The sequence below is a fragment of the Coccomyxa subellipsoidea genome, assembly GCF_000258705.1.
Source record: "Coccomyxa subellipsoidea C-169, whole genome shotgun sequence".
Classification (NCBI taxonomy): Eukaryota; Viridiplantae; Chlorophyta; class Trebouxiophyceae; family Coccomyxaceae; genus Coccomyxa; species Coccomyxa subellipsoidea.
Genome location: NW_005178038.1, coordinates 2,542,542 through 2,565,626, shown reverse-complemented (window position 1 = coordinate 2,565,626; position 23,085 = coordinate 2,542,542). Strand labels below are relative to the sequence as shown.

At 52.6% G+C, this 23,085-nt stretch overlaps 2 protein-coding genes across 2 annotated transcripts; one reads left to right on the top strand and one right to left on the bottom strand.

The window, feature by feature from the left end:
• Positions 1-1,164: 1,164 nt before the first annotated feature.
• On the bottom strand, positions 1,165-4,494 carry COCSUDRAFT_14223 (hypothetical protein; the record flags this gene model as incomplete). Its single annotated transcript, XM_005649366.1, has 7 exons — positions 1,165-1,468; positions 1,733-1,842; positions 2,139-2,372; positions 2,745-2,942; positions 3,399-3,545; positions 3,790-3,940; positions 4,322-4,494. 7 exons carry the CDS (start codon positions 4,492-4,494, stop codon positions 1,165-1,167), a joined length of 1,317 nt encoding a protein of 438 aa, XP_005649423.1.
• Positions 4,495-6,354: 1,860 nt separating this feature from the next.
• COCSUDRAFT_65575 (hypothetical protein) lies at positions 6,355-22,866 on the top strand (the record flags this gene model as incomplete). The annotated part of the gene is made up of 32 exons (XM_005649365.1): positions 6,355-6,459; positions 6,660-6,930; positions 7,151-7,314; positions 7,901-8,087; positions 8,190-8,248; positions 8,396-8,579; positions 8,988-9,073; positions 9,303-9,380; positions 9,853-10,070; positions 10,461-10,561; positions 10,798-10,929; positions 11,316-11,446; positions 11,782-11,967; positions 12,342-12,482; positions 12,958-13,068; positions 13,387-13,591; positions 13,851-13,971; positions 14,244-14,385; positions 14,708-14,878; positions 15,472-15,669; positions 15,940-16,024; positions 16,245-16,423; positions 17,002-17,073; positions 17,517-17,708; positions 18,239-18,377; positions 18,865-19,045; positions 19,304-19,439; positions 19,857-20,024; positions 20,578-20,726; positions 21,121-21,253; positions 21,769-21,936; positions 22,333-22,866. The coding sequence occupies 32 exons, from the start codon at positions 6,355-6,357 to the stop codon at positions 22,513-22,515; spliced, it is 4,776 nt and encodes a 1,591-aa protein (XP_005649422.1). The 3' UTR covers positions 22,516-22,866.
• Positions 22,867-23,085: the final 219 nt, after the last annotated feature.

Genomic DNA, 23,085 nt, shown 5'->3' with positions numbered 1-23,085 from the left:
CGACACGCTGGCAGGCATTTGCAATTACTGAGTGAGAAAAACCAGATCTCACGCCAGTCAGGAGGCACCACATCAGCATCGTGCAACAGGAATTGCGCGAGCTGTTTCAGCAGTGCCGGCTGCATTAGCATCTGGAACACTAGCAATATGGCAATATGGGACAGAGTGTGTTCATCACCAAGCGTCACAGCACAAGGCATCAATCTCTGTCTGGCATAAGGCATGCAATAGAGTCACCAGCACAACCTTCAGGCAACTCAGAGAAAATGGTGCGCTGACATCAAAGCAGAGCGAGCAATTTTTAAGCACTCAAAATCAACACATCAAGCAGTAGCAGGGTTGTCTTGCATCACAAATTCAGCTCTTGAACAACGCTGCAATCCCCCGCTGCCATGTGAGCAAATGCTGCAGGCCACCCAGATTGGCGCTCGCTGAGAGATTTCCAGGCTGGCAGGTGTTCATCGCTTGTATTCCAGGGGAACATTAACCCCCATTGCAATCTATCGGAGCTTGATTCGATCGGCGTGTCATCTCCTGGGCTGATGGACCATTGCACTGCCGCTGCTCATTATTCCCTTACGAGGCAGCCCGTCTACTTGATTCCAGCGCCGCTTTGCCTTCAAGTCTGCACTTTTTTTCCTATAAAACTGACGGCTGTCCATTACGCCGCCCTGAGAGGGCTGCGCCGGGGGGTGCTGTGCGGGCCCCCGGGAATCGCCAGCCGGGTCCGCGCATAGAAGCGGTGGTGTGCAGCTCTGAGCAGCATCAGTACTGCCAGGCCCGCCATCACAAACACCACGTTCTGGACGATTCGTGCATTCACCGCCTCGCTGAACGCCACCTGGAATGGCACGGATAATGGATCTCATAAATCTGGAAAGCGCGAACAGAACAAAGCGGCAAGGGCTGGGCCCCGGCAAAGACGAAAAGACTCATCGCTGGCCTGGAAAACACGAAAGAAGAGCCCACTGCATAATCTCCCAGCAGAAGAAGAAGAACAAGAATGATTGCATCGCTAGCGCGCAAAGCCTGAGGGTAAGCTTGGAGCACAAGGGTGGCAGACGACGTCTTGTTGGCATTGCCATGCAGAAGAAACCAATTCTTGTGCAAGTGCACCACAAATGCGTTCCAGAGCTAATTGTCACATAAACACCTCTGTCACATTCACGCTCGATGAGTCCGTGACGCAGGGTACCCAGCCTTCATGGCCAGCGGTAAAGCAGAACTCAAATTCAAATTTAAATTGTGGGGGCAGCGTGGGCAGCGCACCGGCCCGGGTGGGCCCTCTCTGAGCGGCCCGAATTTTCGCGCGAGGCCCCAGTTGACCGCCGCCGCGTTCGGCCCTGCGCGGCTCATGAAAAATTCCACCGTCTCCCCTGACCCGTCCCCCGGTATTATCACTGTCACCGTCTCATTCGCATACCCCGCCAGCGCCGCTGTCACGTTGTAGGTGCCCGGAGCCAGAGGCCTGCACAAGCAAAAGTTCTTTCCCTCCCTTCTTTTTTGCTTGTCATTCATCTTGCTCTGAGTGAACCGAAAACCTCTCTGAAAAGCTCCAAAATTAGAAGAACATGCTTCAAGATGTGAAGTGCTAGGACGAGGAGTGTCTTTTCAAGCAGTACATAAAGGGCCGCACTCCACAACTTGTGACTTCTGGGTGACAGACATTGAAGATTGACAAACAAGGTTGAGGACTTCACTCTGATATTGAGAAGTCTTTGAATGGGTCTACCTGTAGAAGTCGCCGAATGTGGAGGAGGCTGACATGGTCTTGTCAATACCCTCCACATGTATGACAGCCCCGAGCGGCCGCCCCTTTCCCGCTGCCCCGGCCTCCCCTAGCTGCCGCCCTGCTCCTGCCGCCACCCCTCGCTCGCGCACAAATCCCCTGAGGCACCATAGCGAGCTAAAGTAAATGGTTTGCAGCTGCAGGCGCAAGCAGCCTGTGTAGTGCTGCAAAACCTGGTGCTAAGAGCACCTTGCTGCTGGAAACGCGTCACAACCTCTGCAGCAGAAAAGAACTTGAAGGTGAGGGCCTTCTGCACATCAATGGATGAATCTTTGGTTCTGGCAGTATCCATGTGCTGAGGTGTCCACTTGTGTCATCCGATCAACAGCTTGCACGCCTACAACCCCACAGCATGTGCTCCACCTTGAACCCATCTTGCGCCAACACAGAAAGCACACGGTGCAGAGATAATTGGATGGTCAGGACGGCACCGGACGCCACCAAAACAGGACACGAGGGGCAGGGCCAGCATGGCGGGCAAATTGTCTTCAAACAGGCCCGGCAGCTCCTGCTGCGGCGGCCATTTGTGGGGGGCCAGCTCCAATGTCAGCTCCAGGCAGTCCCCCGCTATGTAGTTCCAGTCCTGCGCAGCGCCACAGCCACAGCCTCTTATTGCCAATTAGCAACAAGCAAGTGAAATTGATCTCTTTGGCTTGGTGATAAAATGCATGTTGAGCTGCTGTGATACTCCTGATGGCCTGAGCTTGGCGGGTGCATAGCAACGTTACCCAGCCGCACCTTGCCATTTCTGGCAAGAAATATCCTTTGCGGCGCTGGGGAAGGGCATGCCAGCAGGAAAGAAGCTGTCATCAATTTCCTTTGTGCCAGGTTCTTCTCAGCGAGAAACGGAAACATGCCAGCAGCAGAGAAGGTTTTTCTTTTCTGTTTGAGCATTGGGAAATTCACAGACATGCACTGGAAGAGACATGCCAGCAGGGGAGAACAGAGGCCCTACCTGCATGCCGCCCCAGAGTGGGTACCAGTGCGCGCCGTTAGTCACCCCGCCCTTGAACTCGGGGCTTGCATGCATGGTTGCATGCGCGTCCGCGTACACATGCGCCAGGTGCAGGAACGCCGCGTCGTCGGGCGCCCTCGAGTAGTGCGTTCCCCTGTCCGCCGTGCCGTCCCAGGGGTAGTTGGCCACCAGCGCCCCCTGACACATGTGTAGGCACTTTTAGAGTCGTTTATGACTTGTGATCTATTTCAGGTAGAAGCAAGGCTTCAAGTAATGTATCATAGATGCAGCGCGATCGTCTCCATGCATCTGCCTACTGTTAGACAACCTTGGCGCAATATGGCAGAACCTGCATGGCCTGCTTGCAAACCAAGACTACAACAGATGCGTTTTCTGCTTTTATTTCAGGTGCAGGTTAAGCACAGACATAGGAGCACCGGGTATTTTGCAATCGACACAGAAGGCCTGGCTTGTCTGTGTCAACTACACGGAATTCGCTGTGCATGAATTCCAAGCGCCGGATATGAGGCATTCGATATGCTCAGCCTGCCAAATAGCGTCTTCTTTCATTGTTCGCCATGAAATGCAAATGCGATTGAAATTTATAACCTCCATGTGTACGAAGCCTTCAAATATGCAACACGGCCTGCCGACCTCGTGCAGGCTGGCTGACGCGACGAAGTGGCGGCTGCGGATCCACTGCATGAGCGCCAGCGTCTCGGGCTGTTCCCTCCCGCCGGGTTCCACAATGCCCGCCTCCCCCCGCTCAAAGGGGTCCGGAAAATCCCTGTTCAGATCCACCTGGCACATTTTGCCACCTTTTCAGTCTCTCATTTTGCAGGAAAACTGATACAAGTGCATCTAACAAGCGCACACACAACTGAGCCTCACGGGTGCCTCGCTGCGGAGTTAGTTACCCATGCATGGTAGTAAGAGGTATTTGCGAGATCTCCAAAGCACCCAACCATTCAGGTGAGAGCATCTTTCGTTCAAGAGTTTCAGTAGCAGAGGAATGTCGGGACAATGTAGGGGTTTGGTCCCTCACAAGATGTGCATTTGCCCTCTGCCGCCGCTCGAAGCCGTCGGGATTCATGGACGGCAGAATGAACAGGTGCAGATCCTCCACGGTCCGCTTCGCCCTCTCGTCCGCTGCGTGATTAGCACACAACCACTCCGCCAGCGCTAACAACAGCTGCCTGCGAAGGATAACGACCGGAATATATTTAGTGAACATCCCAAAACTGGCATCCCAAAGCTGGCCTCGAGAAAGAAGGCAAATTTGATACTCTGCAACGGCAAGCTTGATCCTCTGCAGCCTCCAAGGCAACTGTCGAGGCACTTGCCATGACAACATGCCATTTAGGCATATACAGATGGACCTGACAGTGACTCCAGATATGCAGCAACATGCACTTGCTTGCCGATGGTGAAAATTGGACTTTCCCAGAAGTGCAGACGGAGCCATGCATACACGCCGAGCAAAGCTTGCATCCTCAGCCCTGCATGGCTGTATCGCAGGCCCAATACAACACATCAAGCCCGGTACACATGGCAAGATTGAAGCCCAGTTAGCGCACCTGCCGGAGGGTTCATCGCCATGCATGTTGGCCACGTACTTGAAGCTGGGCTTGGCTTCCTCCACTCCCGGCCGGCTGGAGATTTCCAGCGCCCACAGCGGCCGCCCCTCAACACTCTCACCGATGCTGAAGAGCCTTGAGATTGCGCCACACCTGTGCGCATAACCCCGCATGTGCTCCTCCTGCGGCCGGCAGTAAAATAAACTTATTCCACCTTGCAACGGGATAGCAGATTATGTCGTATGCAGGTGTTGGGCAGCTGGCATTGTGGGCATGCACGTGTCATCCATTCCCAAAGATGCGCCCCTACAATCTCCAACCGGGACATCATCCCCAACCTTGTGTCTGCAGTTCCATTGATGATAGATCTGCTCAACACGCAAATTTAGTACATTCGGTCTGCAGGTTTTGCGCGGGTACTGCATGCATGCTGGGGGTGTGCTGCATCCAATGCTACATCCAAGGTCAGGCCCGCACCAGCTCTGAGCCGTTCAGGTACGTTCTTAGCGTTGAAGCGAGGTGATTTTCTGAAAGGTCCAGGAGCTGCCTGTCGTCAACGCCCCGACCTGGACTACCGTTCCTTTCTGTATGCAGGTGGTTATAAGCGCCCTGCATTGCAATTACGCTTTGATCAGAGTTTTCTAACACGCTGACAAGCATGCAACAATCTGGATGCTGCAATATAAAGGACATCAAAAAGGAAGGCAGTAAGTGAGGAAGGTGTTTGACAGACCCTGTATACCTGCCACGGAGACTGGGAAGTCTCAGATGCAAAACAAGACAGGAAAATGACAAGACAAGCGAGGACAAGCCCTCGCTTGCTCTTCATTAGCATAACTGACTCCTGTCGTTGTGCCAGCCCCTGGGGCGATCAACTGCTGTGATCAGAATGGGCAGCAACTCCATCGATGCCGTTTATAGGTCTTCATAGACACGATGAAAAAGTAGTTGCAGATATTAGGCAACCGCGATCATCGTGGTCTCCTCCATTTATGAGTGAACGTTATGTATGGTGCAAGATCATCCTGTTCGGCAAGACGCCCTTGGGCCGCCAATTGAAGCACCCATTGTACGATTATTTCTTTGAGCATCAATACTAGCTCGGCTACGAAATCAATTGCCATTCATAACGGGGACAGGTGCACTTTGCATGTTGACCATCTGGAGAATTTTGGACCCTCGACATATCGATTACTCCTCAGAACCCTTCCAAACCCTCTATCATAAGCTGTTTCATGCTCAATTAAAGAGCATCCCTTGCTTCTACAAGCACCTTTACAAGAGAGATTGGGCTCTGAATGAAATTGTGCGAGGTGCTAACGGAGAATGCAACGCAGATCAACTTAGCTTGAGACTTTTGATCAAGTCGATCGATGGGCACATCAGAGCTAGAGAGGTCCTCTATTGAGTAGTGCAATCACAGCAGAACTACAGTTCAGTATGTAGCATAGTGTTCGGCACACACAACAGCAATGAAAGAATTCAGTTTCCGTTCGGCAGTATTGCCGCTGTGCTTGATCACTGGCATTCTCATCGGGGTGCCAGCATCTACAGCCAAAGCCAGATCGAAGGGCGTAGAGGTGTCTTTAAAAGCTAAATGGAATGCAACCTCCTCCTTGCTCGAAGCCTATGAGTTTCTGGTACGCCTTCTGCATACTGATGGCTATAGATTTAAGATGTTGCACCATAAGTATAATACCTGCAATCCTGCACTTTGTGACACCGATCTGCTGTTCGTAATGCATGCGGATAGGGACGGGAGATGGGTAACACATCTATGCATGGCTTCACTGCAATTCGCAGGCTGAGGAAGCTCCTACCAAGCAGCTGGAATTCATTGCTGCTTGGGACAAGGCAACTAAGGGCACTGATACGGACTGCTGGCAGAGGATCCTTGACACTGCTGCAGCATTCCTCTCCTCCAGCCAAAGCAAGGCAAGGGTGCTAGCACAATGACCCCTCACCTCAATTCAATTCCATCAATGTTAAAGTGCAATGCGCAGGCAATTTGAGGCCTGACTTGGCAAGTACGCATGCTTATTGCGCCGCAGGTGCTGCAAGTGGTGCTGAGCATCCGACAGCTGTCACCTCGGCTGGAGTTCTTCCGTACCCAGGCAGCAGCGGCCGACATACAGCCGGTCATCCCCGCTACCTTTTCAGCATGCAAGCATAAAATGCATTGCAAACGCAAGAGTTAATGTCCTTGGGCATGTGAGTGTATGGTCCACAAACAAATAGTGAGCAGAAAGGTTGGCTAGTCTCATGAGTAGCTCCTTGCTGCAGGGGCACTGTTTTGGGGATGTCGGCGGGGAATTTGAGAGATAAGTATATGCTGCAGGGATCCTGCTGTTTTGTGGATATCGGGGGGGCAAGCGTGTCAGCGGAAGAGGAGCTGATCAAGAAGCTGGCGGAAGTTGGCGAGGGTGACTATGCCGTGCCAGATCAGGCGCAACTACAGCCATTCGACCACGTCCTTGCGCCGGCCGGCGCGGCCGTAGCGACCGTAAATACGGAGCTGCGCCGCGCGACGGCTGTGGTCCTCTATGGCGCCATCGGCACCAAGTGCTTCCGGCGCATGCATGCGCTCATCCTCTCCGCTGCAGAGAAAGGTGAATTGTAATTGCCTCGTCTGCTCAGAAATGGTGGTTGATTCTGCTACCCCGGGCCCTCCCTAACATGAAAATTCCTGAACCAGTTCACTCCCGCAAGGAAATCCATCAGGCCACTTCAAACACTGCAAACACCGCCATCACCGCCTCTTGTTTGCAATGATGCGCATTTCCTGCGCACAGCCTGCATGCACAGCGACTGTTGCTGGTCGCTGCTCAGGAGCTGGGAAGCTGGTGTACGTGTACCGGCCGGTGCTGGCGGAGGGCTGTTTGGCCGGGGAGAGCTGTGTGGGCCTGGGCAGCGGAGGCGGCCTGCCTCTGCCCGGCTTTGGCGTGGAGCTGGCCATCAAGAACATGGAGTACAGCGCCCTTGACGACTCCAAGGTAGGAGATTTGCCCCTGATACCCTGCCCGTCTGACACCACGCCGCAGAGGCATGCGCCGCCCAGGGCGCGGGGCACTGACAAGGAGAACACTGGTAGCTCCCAGATGAACGCGACATACTGAGCAGCTTCAAACATGTGGATAGTTGACCAATGGATATTGACAATTACTTGTAGAATGCATGTAGCAAGCACCATGCTTATTGTGCCTGACAAGCGTTGCCCCAAGCATTTAGGGCATAGCTTCTATCCTTTCTGGGATACCTGAAGCTCTCTAAGGGAGCATGTGGCCAGCCAGTGAGGTTGAAGCACAACCCTCTTTGCTGCTCCGGGCAAGTCTTCTTAGGCACAGCATGCATTTGGCCGAAGGGCCTTATTTCAGTCCAGGGTTACATTACAGGGTCAGACTGCTTTCCAAATGTTGCGTGACGCTAAGCTTACCCGTACAAGCCTCGGGCTCTGAAAGACTGCATTAAGAACAGTCTTCCCGACAACTCCTGCCATGGACCAACATCCAGTTTCAAAATGTGTTAAGATCTGTTCTTAATTTGAATTTTAAATTTGAATCTGAGAATGAAATTGTACAGGTGGAAGCCGAGAAGGAGGCGGCAAAGGAGGCAGGGGAGGAGGATGAGGGCCCGCTGGAAGTTGAGGGGTTCCTGTTCAAGCGCCTAATCGAGCGGCGGCCGGAGGCGCACCAGGCGCTGCTCAGCTTCCGCGACCACCTTCTTGCCAGCTCCTCCGACAACGAGGCCCTCAAGGCAGGGCACAGCTGTTAATTTTATATTGACTAATCAGTGGCCTTGCCTGTGCAGAAGACGCTTCCTGTTCTGTAGACGATGACATGATCTCATACCATCCTTTTCATTCGTGCAGTAGCTCCTGCTGACCGGGCTGTCTACTGCCGTAGGAAACCAGGGCATGAGAACGTGCTGGTGATTGACTGGTTTTGTTTCTGATGTTAGACACTCTGGAGCAAGTCTTGCGGCAGCGCATCCTTTCTATAAGCATGCAATGATGTTTTGGACCAACATAGGTGCGGGGTTTGACAGGGCTACTATTTTCTCCTTTGCAATTTGCAGGTGTGGGACATGAAGGAGCTGGGCCTGCAGGCAGCGGCTCGCATAGCGGCGTCGAGCGAGCCGTTACGGGCGCTGACGCAGATGGCGCAGAATTTCCCCAACCTGGCCGCAGCGCTCTCGCGCGTGTCTGTTCCCAAGGCCCTGCGCTCCGAGCTCAAGAAACTGCACCGCGTTCTGCAGGGAGGTCCGTACTTTCCACCTGGACTTTTCATTGACACTGCCATATCATTCCAACATGCCTGTTTCTTCATATGTTCTTGCTTACCGCAAGCATGTGGGGATGACTTGCAGTGCAACACTGATTGCCATTGCCGCAAAAGATGTCTTTTCATAGCGTGGATCAGGGCCGTGACCGCCGCATGCAAACTCACATTGTCTCTTCTCTGTCAACTTCAGATGCAGACTGTTTAAGAGGCATGCAGAAGAACCTGCATAACAATGAGCATGTGAGGTAGACGAGCGGTGCCAATATGGTTGCCACTGCCAATTTGGATGCCTTTCTGTTTACATGAAGCAGAATGCTATGGTGGACAGTGGTTTTTAGGTTGACACTTTTCTGGTGTGACCGTGCTGGATATTTCTCATGATGCAGGCTCCAGCTTCATGCTGGTGAATGGTATCCCCACAGACATTGGCACCTTTGATCTCTACACCCTCATGGAGCAGATAAGGAAGGAGGTGAGCAGACCTGTCACACACATTTTTTCACACTGCAGATGTGCTATATCCATGCAAAGCCTCTTTATACTAATGTGGAACAGCGCTAGTGTTTCAGCTGTTGAAGGGTCACAAGACAAGCGCCTTCGCAAGCGTTAATCCGGCCTCTGGTCAAATATATGCATTGGCAGTATGCAATATGCCATCTTGAGTCAGGGAAACTAAAAATTGCGTGCGGTTTGGGTGGCAGGTGCGGCTGATGGACAAGCTGAAGGAGACAGGCCTGCAGCCGGCAGACATCACTGCTCTGGTGCAGCTGCGCTCCGAGGTGCAGCTTTCTCTTTCCCCCACCAGACCCCTTCTCACATTGTAGCACCACACTTCTTGCCATTCTGCAGCTTATTAATGCATTTCTGCCAGAGTCCATGTGACACCATATCACAAACAGTAGAAGCTGTTGCACAAAGCAATGCATGGCTAAATCGCGGTGATAAGATTGACCCCTAACTTCCACTCTGCTAAATATTGAGGTCTTTGGTATCGCACGAGACGTATCCCACACTTCACATTCAAGTTTGAGGATTTAAATCTAGAGTGATCTGCACATACTTACTTGCTACAACAATTGCTAGTCTCCACTCTTCATCTGTCTGTGTGACTTTGCTGTTATTTCGAGCTCCCCAGTCCCTGCTTTTGCATCTCGATTTGGTTTGGGCAGGCCATAATACAACCGCGCCCATTTTCTCTGGCGCTCCTCTAGATTGGGCGGACTACATTTTAAAAATAAAAAAACGTTGCAGATGAAGGAGGTTGCCGCGGAGGACCTGCGCATCGACCTGCGCTCGAGTGAAGCCATCCGATGGCTGAATGACATTGAGAGCGGGCGCCAGTATTGGCACTGGGGCCAGCAACTGGCGTCGCTGCTGCAGCCCATGTTCCCGGGGCAGCTGCACCGCGTGCAGCGCAATTTATATTCTGCCGTCGGCCTCATCGACCCCGGCAGCGCCCAGGGCCTCCAGTGCGCGCCCCCTGCAAACCCCTTGCTCTGCTTGCATGTCTTCTACAGTTGTCAGTGGTACTGCTGGTACCGGGCCCCGGCAAGCCCTACTTCTGGCTCCTATGTCATGGGTCAGACTGTCGGATTGACCGTTGTTCTTGACCTAATTCTCCCTGCCCATGCAGTCAGCCACAGTGAAGCCCACCATCTCTGTTTTCTTGCTGATCTGTGTAAGCTTGCTTAATTAAGCCTCCCATGCAAACCACAGGGGCAAGACAGGAGGCCACAGGGCCTCAGCATACTGTGTGCTGGGCCTCTGGGTTGATTAGTAGATTCGGACCCATTCCCATTTGTCGATGCTGCAGATTAGTCAAAATAAGTAACGGAGAAGGCCGTCTGGTATATTTACAGGGTGGCCGGCGTGCTGCTGGAGCTGTTCTCTGCCACCTGGCCGGTCCGCTGTGGCGCCATCCTGCTGCCACCAGACACAATCCAGCGCGTCAAGCAGTCAGGTGCGTGCACCCTGACTCCCTCTCAGAAGAATTTCAGCTCCTACACTAACTGCTGCAAGTCGCAGTTTTACCTGTTGCATGGGCACCATTAGGCTGTTGTCATCGAAAACAGAAGATCCCAAAAACAAAAAATATAGTAGGTCCAGCTGTCTTCCTACTTAAGCGCAACTGTGGGGAGGAAACTTTGGGGACTCGTGACTAGCACTGGTGTAGAGACGACAGTGATTCCCGAGCAGGAGCTGAGGTGGCGGCCAGCGCGGCATGGGAGGACCTCTCAGCATCGGAGCGGGCTGCGCTAGCGTACATCTACTTGGAGAACGCGGCCGGCGCGCCGGCTGCCTTCAAATTCCTGTCAAGGGCCCGTGCAGGTCTGTCTTTTTCCTTCCTAGCCTTGCCTGCTGGCTGCACGCCATGCCCACCCATCTTATTGACCCATACATGAAAGAACACTCAGTGAGCAATCAGACGGATTTCTCAACAGTCTCTACATACTCTCTGTTTATGCAGACATGTAGGCAGAGCTAGCGGCAGAGGGAAAGGCTGCTTTGCTTTTGAACACCTTGCAACAATGATACTTTCATCTATCCCAGCCCCATGAGCCCAAAACCAATACTCTGCACATACGCAAACAAAAAGACCTCTCAGTGGCATTTATCCTGATCCTGATTACCGTGGCACCCCATCTTCAGGCATGATTCATGTGGTCAAGGCATTGAGGCTGACAAGAAGTTGATGGTGGGTGTTTTTTGTGCAGAGCATTTGATGGGGGAGGATGCGGGGGACGCGCTGAGCTGGACGTCGGTGGAAGAGGCGTTCCTGGCGGCCTGGGGGGACCTGCCAGACACCCGTAACCGTGACCTCACACCCGCCGCAGCACTGCAGGAGGTCCGTATACGGCCTCTCACCCCTGTGCATATCTCTAATCATGTGGCCTCCAGTTCGTTGTATCTGCTGTGGTTTCATGAACATGCATGCTGCTAGGCGGCATGCATGCACACTTTCGTTGTTTGGTGGTATAAAAGTTGGTGGTTCTCCAACTCCCTGAGTAACAGCTTTTGTGTAATACTTGTGATGCATGCACCGTATAGATCATGCACTGCTCGGTCATGTATTTTTACATGTAAAGGACTAGATACACAAAGGGAAGGCACTGGTATAAGGCCACGTAGCAAAATTTCAGGGCTTGCATGGAGTCTTAACAAGGCTGTGCTGTGGTGCAGCTGAGCGAGGGGCCCAAGGAAGTGATGGAAGAGCTGGTGAAGGGCGTTGCCTTTACCATTAGTAAGGGGGTGGCGGGGGTGGGGACAGCTGTCTGGGTGAATGGGCTGCTTGTCACGTCCAGCGAGGGCGTTCCCTGGGAGCAGATGATCCCCTACCAGCTGCAGGTCGAGCAGCAGAGGCTCCAGGTGAGGCCCCATGCTGTCTTCTGCTGCAATTGAGTCTCTTGCATTTGAGGCGCAATGTGAGGTTGTCCTTCCGACACCTGTGTGTGGTCAGGTAGAGGGGGCTATCACATGCGACTGACCACTAGGATACAGTGTCAGGCTTCTTCCTCTGCCCAGCATGTCCACAATCATGCATAAAATTTGCAGCAATGGTCATGCTGAAACCCTTTTTAGCATGTATCAGGTTCATAGAGGATGCAAGATGCAAAGATCTGAAGTTGTCTTGGTCCCAGAGAGGGACATTCCTATCGGTTGACGTGCCTGAATGGATCTTTAAGAAAGGCGCACGCTCACCAGGAATTTTCCAGATTTTTATGGTGGCATGATGAGCGCAGGAGCAAATATACTTTGGCCGGATCCAAGACAGCGACGAAGACATTCTGGAGGCGATCTTGCGCGTCTTCAATGCTGCGCCAAAGTACAACCCAACCCTGCTGCAGTCTGACTCCGACGGAGCGGCTAAATCACCAAAGCAGGTGGGACCACTTCTGTATCACTAATGCTCAGTGACTGGCTTTCTGATTGGTTGCCAAGCTATGCAACTGACTGTTGTCCGTAAAATTTGGACAGTGGTGCTTCATTGGATGTGGGCAAGCAAGCTGAGGGACTGATTTGAGATGCAGCAGCTCTGTCTTTATAAAGCGTACAGGAATGGGGCTTCATACCCCAGGTTTGAGTCAGTTGTGAGGGAACATACATAGATATGGCCATGTTGTTTAATGCTGTAAATAATGGTCCCAAGCTATGCAGCTGTCAGTAGCACATGAAAGATTGGACAGCAGTGCTTCATTTGATGCGGGCAAGAACACTGAGGGATTACTCGAGATGGAGCAGCTCTGTCTTTATAAAGCCTTCAGTATCTGGGGCTTTTTACTTCATGTTTAAGTCAATTTTGATTTAAACGTGCACAAATATGGCCAAGTGACTTAACAATATTTCCACTGGTCACAGGTGGCACTGGTGGGGCCAGATTTGAGTCCCATGCAGGAGCCATGGTCTCAGCTGGGGTACCTCCACCACGCCTCCACCCAGGACGAAGTCAAGGGCATCACCCACTGGCTTGTTGCTGACTTTGACACTCAGGCACGCCCCTCTGCTCTCTGCCATGCACATTTCCATCCAATTTGCAGTTTGTGTTTGTTTTGCCAGCATGATTGGAGTCAAGTAGCAGACTTGCTCTATTGGTACACCAAACAGTGAAGAGAGTGCTTCGAAAGTCTATGTTGCGAACTTTACATATTGTGATGCAGCCCTATTTCCTTACATGACACTTGCATTGCCTTGTATGTCCTTTCAATCAATTTGCCTTATCCAGATTGAGGCAGAAGTTTTTCAGTGCCCTGAAGTTTGCTTCAGTCCCTGCTGTGCATTTGTTGACAGGCGGGGCATAAATTAGTCCTGGGGGCGTTGGGTCATCTGGAGGCTGAGTCCTCCCAGGGCGCCAGGGTGGCGCTGGTGCACAACCCCGCTGATGTCACTGCTGACATCAGCGTGCTCGCTCGCGCTGTGACGGCTGCTTCCCGGCTGCAGAGCCGCCGGCCCAAGATTCTCCCCTTCTTGAAAAGCTTGCTGGAGTCCCACGCAGGTGCTTAGATACCTCTCGAGCCTGCCATCAATGCAGAGTGTCACAATCTCCCTCCAAATATACCTCAGCATTTGCTGGTTTCACATGCCTGACGTGCACACCCCTTTCAGGCATGTTCATGCCCCAATTGCACGTCTCTTTTGACCTTGAGAATGTGCCATCGGATGATACCCAGAGATTCACTGCGAGCAAGAAGCGTCGGAGCATAAGGTGTGAGGTGTAAGATTTCAAGCTTTGAAGGATGGATTTGCATGGGCAGGGGTGGGGAGTGTGGAGGAGGTTGTGGCGCTGGCAAAGGACGCAGGCCTGAACGAGAAGGCGCTAGAAGCTGACCTGACCGCCAGCGAAGCAGCCGCCGCCAGGCTGGCGGAGGCTTGCAGGTCCGCCAAGCACCCGCTCACCAACTCATGCCATATTTCCTTCCTTGGGAAAACTCTCAATGTTGCTCGTCAGAATGCCTCTGTTGCTAGCATCATGTTGACTTCCAGAATGCTGCTGGCATGCATGCGTGCATCACGAGACAAAGTCTTACAATATGCGTTCTGTAATAAGAGTGCTCAAGCTGGCACTTTGATGTCACTTGAGCCAGCAAAGCCGAAACATAAAAAGGTACAAAATTTGTCTAAATAGATATTTCATATGTGATGCCCAGGAAGGCGCTGGGGCTGCAGGCTGGTGCGGCGGCAGTGGTGACTAACGGGCGAGTCGTGCCGCTCGCTAATGCTGACTCGCTGGTGACGGAGGACTTTGGGCTGCTGACGCTGTATGCAGACGCGGCCCAGGTCGCCAAGCAGGTTAGCCATGCGTGCTTGTTATGAATCCGTGAGCCCATCTCGTCAGTTGGAAGCTACTGTGGCGTGCAACACTCCAGGCAATGTCAGGCTTGTGAAATTGTCGCTTCTTGTGCTGGTTCCTCACCTGTTGTGATTGCCTGCCACTGAAAGCATAGGACGCATATTTAATTATCGGGTGTAGAGAAGCAGCATTTATACTCGAGCATGCAATTCTTTAATCTCCAAGCCTCCACGCCTCCTCACAGCGTCCTAGCAGGCCACCATGATATGTAACAGAAGGACTGATTGCAATGGCTAAATAAGTAACAAAGTCTTGGCACAGGTGGCGGCTGCAGTGATGACAGCGCAGGCGGAGGGGCGCACAGTCAGCGCTGAGTCAGCGGGCGCTGACGGGGACGGCGCTGACGAGGCGGAGGAGTGGACGTCCGATCAGCTGAGCAACGCAGCTGCCGTGGCCTCGTCCGTGCTTGCTCAGCACGGAGCCGTGCAGCAGGTGACTGCTCACTACTGGCAACGATCCTTCTCTCCTTAGTCTCTTGAATGAAGAGCAATGTCAATATCAGAACAACATGTGCTAGGTAAACCAGCTCGGGATGACTGCGCTGTGCAGCGGCTGCCTCAGCAGACCCGGACTCAAATTTGAGGCAGGTTCTGCAGGAATTTGCTTCCACCTTCATATTTTGCCGGTTGGTCTGTCCTTGTGCTTTGCCCACGTGCCAGAATGCTACACACGCAGCACGTCACTGGACCTCTAGCAGGGATGCAGCACAAGCATGAAATATACAGTCCAAACATGCCAATACTGTAGTGGTCAATTTAATACCCGCAGCAAGTAGGTAAGTAATTCTGGCCATAAGGGTAGAGAAATAGACCATATCTTCTTAAACTACAAAACCTATGATAATTTCGAGACAAGATTCTGAAAGCTCCCGACAGCCCAATTTAATGGAGCAGGACCCTGGTACTTTCGGAGTCAGGAACCCCTAAACGATGCTATGAAAAGTTTCCTGCACCGCCGGAGGTGCGGGATTGAGAATGACTACTACAGCACTGTAGTAATTATTGATGTCGTGGATTCGCGCGCAGGGGGCAGGAAAGACGGCCAAGCTTATAGCGGCGCTGCGGGGCTTGTCACCGCAGGTGAGCAACATCACGGTTGAAGGAGCGGGCGTTGCAGTGGAGATTTGGGCTGTGTTGGATCCGCTGTCCAAGACCGCGCAGCGAGTGGCGCCCGTTCTCCAATTCCTGGCCGACACGCTGCAGCCGAGCATCAAGGCAAGTTTGGTCTTCTGCCGGGCTTGCCAACCTGATGAAGACAGCTTCTAGATCACATTCACGGCCGGGATTCTGGAAGGCCCCTGATATCAGACACGGGCAGTCACTGAACCTTAGTACTCGGGGAATGATAGGCATGCCTGACCTGTCAATTATTCTTGCAATTGCCTGCGGTATCAAATCTATCAAGAGAGGACAGATGAAGGAGACCGCCGCCTCTTGTGTCGTTTGAAGGTGGCCAAATTAGATCTTACAATTTCACCTGTGCATGATGTGCAGGTCTTCCTGAACCCACAGGCAGAGCTGTCGGACTTGCCGCTCAAGTCATTCTACAGATATTCCTTGCCCGACATCTCTGCCTCAGGTCTGCTCTCTTGGACGTACATGTTTTGCTTGTTCATCTCTGCTCTGTCTGCAAGTCTGATAACACAACAATATGCTGTGTAGTGCTTTCCCAGGCAATGGTATCTCGACACTGCCTTTTTGCACCCACGGCCTTTTCTGGGCCAACAGACATATTGTTCTCCGGCAATCTAGCGTGGCTCCTTCCTCCGGTCTGAAACTCTTCCTGCGTTGGCGAGCAGGTGAGGGGCGCCTATCGCAGCCCGGCCTGCCCGCGGCGGTGTTTACGGGGCTGCCGAGCGGGCGCATTCTGACGCTGAACATGGACGTCCCTGAGGCGTGGCTGGTGGAGCCTGTGCGCGCTGACCTGGACCTGGACAACCTGCGGCTCGCTGACCTCGGCGCCGCACCCTCCCTGCAGGTGCGCGCACATGCTGCCTTCTGTTTGTGGGGTTGAAAGATACCAACTATATCGACTGTACCACGTACTCGTTCTTTTTTACTTGTTCTTTGGAACGTCAGTAAGTGGGGCAGGGATGATTATCAGGCCAAGTACTTGTAGCACTTCAGCAAGCACGAAGCAGCATTGGTATTCATAATTGCAAAGCCATTCTGGACCCGTCGAACCTGGCGCTGTACAATCTAGGCCTCCTTTTGTGGGCTGGCTTGAATACCTGCAGCTTTGGAGTCAGCAGGCGTGTCGTGGTTGGGTTTTGTCTGTCCTTCAAAAGAATATAGTGGTTTTGAGGTGTTCGCTTGTCAGTCAGTGGTGTAGAATTTATCACAGAAGGTGATGCGGTGATAATATTTTTATATTTTATTTTTTATATATGTCAGGGCCCACAAAAGTCAAGAGGTGCCGCCTGCTTCACAGACCACTGGTTGACACCTGCAACTCACCTCTTGGTGATGTGCGCATAAATGCGGCATCATTTATTGCATGGCAAATGTGGTAGTGGATTTCAGAAAACACGTTCAAGCGGTATGTGGTATGATCAGGCGGAGTTTGAGCTGGAGGCTCTGCTGCTGACTGGATCCTGCGTGGACATCGCTGCGCGCAGCCGGGAACAGGTGAGCAACTCATTGCTCAAACCTCCTCATCATGCCTTTTGTCTTTGAGCCACGATTCCGCACTGCCATTTTGTCTTGTTCTTCTCTGAAAGTGTCCATCTCAACATTATATCTTTACAACACATGCCCACGTACTCTCTTTCTGTACCCACGCAGTGCCGCACCCCTTTCAGCATCTGCCAATGCTATTCCAAGTTCAGAATTCTTCACAGGTTCTCGTGATTTCAGCGATGGTGTACCAACAACATGATATGTTTCAAGGGGACCATGACTTGAGGATGTTTTTGCATGGCCATGACCACTGCTCATCCCCCCTGAATAAATTCCATTATACCCCATATTTTTAAGTAAAAAGCTCAAGTACGAGCTGTAAGAGCTTGTAATGCCATGGTGGTGATGGGGAGGCAGTAGCCTGAAACCTTTTGTGTGCTGCCCATGCGCAGATGACGCCAAGGGGTGTGCAGCTGGTTTTGGGAACGCCCCAGCAGCCCGCGCTGGTGGACACCATAGTCATGTCCAACCTGGGCTACTTCCAGCTGAAGGCGGCCCCCGGCGCCTTTGACCTGCAGCTGGCGCCCGGCCGCTCGCGCTCCCTCTACCTTGTCGACAACAGCACTGCCGGCGTGCTCGCACAGGTGCAGCCTTCACACTTTTGTGCTGGCTGGGAGACAGCATGAATCTCGTTATGTGGAGGAACGGCTTGATTCCAGTCATTCAGAGCTTGTCTTCCTGACGATCATTTGTGTCACCTTGCTAGCCACGGTGCTGTGTTTATACTTTTTGGTTCAGTCAGCCCTACAGAGGCCAAGGGACCTCATGGGGTTGCGCAGAGCCTAGTCAGGCGCTAAAGAGGCCTTGCATTCTTCCTTCTCTTGTGTAGGCACAACTGACCCTCAGCATGATTTGCTGAGTAGCCAGGAGGGCAAGACTGAGACAGAGTTTCAAGTTTTGGTCGATTGGTGCTCCTCCTCACCAGCTTCCCGCTGAGGAGGCACCAATCATGCAGGCAGGAATCAGCTGGAAGCTGGTGAGGAGGGGCTGATCAGCACAGGGGTATCCATACACAGCCTGGGCAGCTCACCTCTGAAAACCTGCCCATGAGTAGCCAGGAGAGCAGATCTAGCATTGTATAAATGTGTATCACAGGAATGGTTTACATATGCAGGAAGCTGGAGAGGAGGGTGCGATCAGCACGGGGGTGTCGATAGACAGCTTGGGAGGGCGCACGATGCGGCTCAACCTGCGTAAGCGCCCAGGATTCGAGGGCGAAGATGTACTGGGCACCGGCAGCGAGGGTGAGACAGGTCGGCATGCATGGCCCCTGCTGCCCATTGCGCGTTGATGCATGCCAATTGACATGCTCCAGCCAACGGATTTACAGTCTGCCTTGCTTTTAATCACTCTCCCTTTAGGCTTGTGTCTCGCACTGTTGGTTAGCAACCTTGGTTTTGCTCCCCCTCTCGCTCGGCTTGCTGCTGCTTGCAGCAGCGCGAGCATGGTCTTGTTCTAGTGTGCAAGAAGTACAGGACTAGCGCTGCTTTGGACAGCTGTCTTTTGCTGTCAAAAATGGCGGCATGCAGCTCTCGCTCGCCTGTCTTCGAATTCTTTGTGTCCAATTCTTGATCAAATTGTCTAGTTTGCATGAGGGGTGACAGATACTGGAGAGAGAACACGGGCCACACCAGGGAGCAAAGAATCATGACACTGGTCATGCTAGCCATCACTGCATGTCATGCTTTTGAAAGACGACGTCCCATATGGGAGCAGTAGTGAAATATGTCTGGGCTGCAGGATCGGTGTGGGGCAAGGTGTCATCGTGGCTGGCGCCGGGCAGCAAGGGCAGCCCGGGCCGGGCAGGTGGGCTGTCGGCAGAGGAGGACCCAGACTGCATCCACATCTTCACTGTGTCGAGCGGCCACATGTACGAGCGCCTGCAGAAGATCATGGTGCTCTCTGTGCTGCGAACCACCAAGTGAGCCTCCCACCCATGCTCCTGCTAAAGGGTGCTACATCGACATGCGTTTCATGGCAACAGAAAACCTTAGAGCAGTTGGCATGGGCAATGCATCATGGCGCAGAATTATCTTGAAGGTAAATTTAATCACAAAAATGCACAAAAATGTAAATCTGAAACGGAGGTAGGCAGGTGTGAAATTATAATAAGATACACATAATTGGGAGTATTCTTGCATGCAGTGTTTCTGACATGCTGGTGTGGGTGCTGGCGCAGGGCGCGGGTGAAGTTCTGGTTCATAAAGAACTACATGTCGCCGCAGATGAAACGCTTCCTGCCTCGCATGGCCGCCCACTACAGCTTTGACTACGAGTTTGTCACCTACAAGTGGCCCTCCTGGCTGCACAAGCAGGTGTGGCTCCCCACAGAAGATGCACTTTATTTCCATCCTCATGCTTGACGGTGTATGCAAGGCGAGGAGCTCTTTGTCAGCAGAATTCATGCTCTTGTCCGCTGGTCTGAGGCTGTGGCAGTACAGCAGACAGCAGCGCCAACCCTGCATGGCAAGGCGCGATTATCATGCATCTCAGATAGGCAATGCCACAAGGAAGCATTCGTTCGACTTGTTTCCTGCAATTGTACATACCGGGCCAGAATACCGCCGAGTAGGTCCTCGGGTCAGAGGAAGTGTTCAGGCTCTTCTTGCTTGCCCTCAGTGTGTTGTTGCACCTCTCACCTGGACTTACTCTGACCTGAGAGGCTCCTAGCTCCTGGCTTTGCTGTACCTCCACTAGCCAGTATTTGAGGAGGAAATCTGGCGTGTGGACAGACGGAGAAGCAGCGCATAATCTGGGCGTACAAGATCCTGTTCCTGGATGTGCTGTTCCCTCTCTCCCTGCGCAAGGTCATCTTTGTGGACTCCGACCAAATCGTGCGCGCAGACTTCGCCGAGCTCTGGAACATGGACCTCAAGGCACGTCTCTTCTCTGCATTCCATGTTTTCCCCTGTATTTTCCATGACTGCTCTGTGCTTCTGCTTGACTGTCAGTGTGGATTATCACCAGCTTCTTAAGGTATGTTATGCTGGTGACTTGCTGGATGGGGGTCAAGAGGAAGAAGCAGTATTGCACAGCATGCACAGCAAGCACGGTACTTTTAAAGTCCACTGCGCACACGAAGCATTGTTCTATCAATCCTTTAGCTGCCCATGCATGCACAGTGCCATCTCACAATGCAAACACTTTCATCTCCCGCTGCACTTGCAGCTAGACCTGCAAAAGGTCTTAATCATGGTAAGTGAAATTCAGGGTCATGCTGCAAGATAGAAGAATATATATCATCAGTCTCCTAGCAAGCAGAGGCCCCAGGAAAAAAGGAAACAGCAGGACAAAGGCCACAAATGAAATCTGAATTGCAGGCCCCTCCGCTGGCTTACATGCCATTGCCATTGCGAGAACATAATTTTCTTTTGAAAGCAAAGCCAGATAGTGAGGGAATTCGGCTCACGTTCTATGCCGCACCCCAGAAATTGTCGCAATGAAACTGCACAGGGCGCTCCGTTGGCATACACGCCGTTCTGCGACAACAACCGGGAGATGGAGGGGTTCCGGTTCTGGAAGCAGGGCTTCTGGAAGGACCATCTGCGCGGACGCCCCTACCACATCTCTGCCCTCTACGTCGTCGATCTAGTGCGCTTCAGGTACGTCCCCCTTGCCGCAGGTACTGAGACGGCTGGACTTTCAGGATAACCGCCGTGCCTGCGCAGCACCTGCCTGAATCCAATGCTATCACCCGTTGAGCCTGCAACGCCAGGAGCTGGCGAGGAAGAGTCTCCCTGCATGTATAATATCATAATCTAGAAGAAGAAAAATGTGAGAGATGCTTTCCTTTGCAGCACAGTACCGTGCGCGACATGCAAACTCGTGCTCAGGCCTTGAAAAGTCGCTCTGATACTGCCGTGACTCACAAGGTCAAGCGGCAGCGGCTCAAAAATTGGGGTTTGTGGCCACAGATTTGCACCTGACCCCCTGCATGCAAGCGGCTTTGGCCAGGTAAGATCTGAGCCGCCGTGTGCTTGCCGGGATTGATTGCAGGCAGAGTGCGGCGGGCGATCAGCTTCGGGTGGTGTATGACCAGCTCAGCCGCGACCCTGCCAGCCTGTCAAATCTGGACCAGGACCTGCCCAACTACGCGCAGCACCAAGTCCCCATCTTCTCACTGCCCCAGGTGCGCTAACTTCCTCGCCTTCGTGTGGTATCGATTTGGCAATGGGGCAAGTCTCTTCGAGAGCTTTAGCTTCAAGGTGCACCTGCATGCGGTCTGCTCTGCATATGTCAGCATCAAAATTGCCGTGACCCGTCACTAAAGTCCAGTGGGATTGCAACGTTTGGTAGAATGCTGACACACCAGAAGTTTGTGCTAGAAAGACGGACAGCGAAAGACTGGCCAGAAGGCCAATGAGCCTCAGGCTGTCACCTCCCACCAGGTCTCTGAAATGCACTAGTTGTTACAAACAACTCACAGGGACCCCAGTGAGGCCATGCGTTTGAATAATGAGAAATGAGAATGTCTGAATAATTATGAATGAGAGGATTCATTATAGAGTGAGTGATAGGCTGCAGACTAATGAAGGCCCCGCAGATGTGGCTGCAGACGCCCTGCGTGTATGCCCTATGGCCTCTGGCTTTGGGTTTGCCGACCTGTAATAATAGTAGTAATAGTAGTAATACGCTTGCGCGCAGGAGTGGCTGTGGTGCGAGACGTGGTGCGGCAACGCAACCAAGAAGTACGCCAAGACGATCGACCTGTGCAACAACCCGCTGACCAAGGAGCCCAAGCTGGACAGCGCCCGCCGCATCGTCGCCGAATGGCCGGGCCTCGACGAAGAAGTTGCCACCTTCACAGCCGAGGTGCCCTCTCCTTCAAGAACGCTTGTCCCGACTCCTGACCCATATCTTGTCTTTCAAAATTTTCAAGGTGACTGAGTGCGCCTAGACCGAGCCAGGCTTGTCTGCGCATACCGACTCAGCTTCACAGCTGATGTGGCTGTCTATCTAGAAATGCTTTGGCAGGGATAGAGAATATGAACCGCATGTTTGGAACTTACAGCCGCTTAATCCCGGACATGTAGACGAGATTCCCTGTTCTCTGCCCTGAATTTTGCTTGCAGATTGGAGCACGATTGGGTTGTTTTTGCATTTGATTTGCCTGGTGCGTTCTCAAGCAATTAATTGCAGAAGGCCATATCACATGGCCTTAATGTGGCATGGGGACTTCTGTTTCTTTAGCAAGTACGACTGGTGCAGGTTGAGGCAGATCTGGCAGCGGAGGCTGTGGCAGGCGGGGAGGCGGCTGACTCACCAGAGCAGCCGGCCAAAGTTGGAGGGGATATCATACAGCATCATGACGAGGAGGACCATGGGAGAGAGGCTGGAGGGGAGAAGGGGAGTGGAAGCGCGTCTGAGGGGCACGATGCGTCAGAATTGTGATCATAGGCGCCATTGCTCATAGTTCGCCCTCAATGAGCCTGGTTTTGACAAAACGCAGACAGTCTGCCCTGCGAAAGAAGTATCTGCACTGCCGTGCTTTGAATGGCCTGCTCTTACAGCTGGAGTCACATAAGATGACACAGTTGTGACAGGTGCCGCAGCTGTTGCACTCCTGCAGCAAACCAAGGTGGTTGAGTGGCAGTTGCAGTGATCTCTGGTCTGGATATCACCATACTTAGACCAGCGTAACAGTGAACAAGCCAATCGTAGGATCAAATCGTACCAAGTATGGCGCAGACTGCCGTTTACTCCGAGTCTTCAAGCCTCACAAGTTGTGTAAAATTCCAGATGATCATGATATCTCGGGTGTACTGTGCCAGGCGTGGCAGAATTCGTCAGCACCCCTGACCAATAGGGGAAAATAGCGTGAGCCTCATCCATGAAGGGTTAAAAAAGGTCCCCATTAGGCGCCGATTTACTCCATGCCCTGCAGCTGAGAAAGTCAAAGACATGCAAGGACTGCCTAGTCAGGCTCACCCCAGTCCACATGACTCAAGCATGACTAGGCAT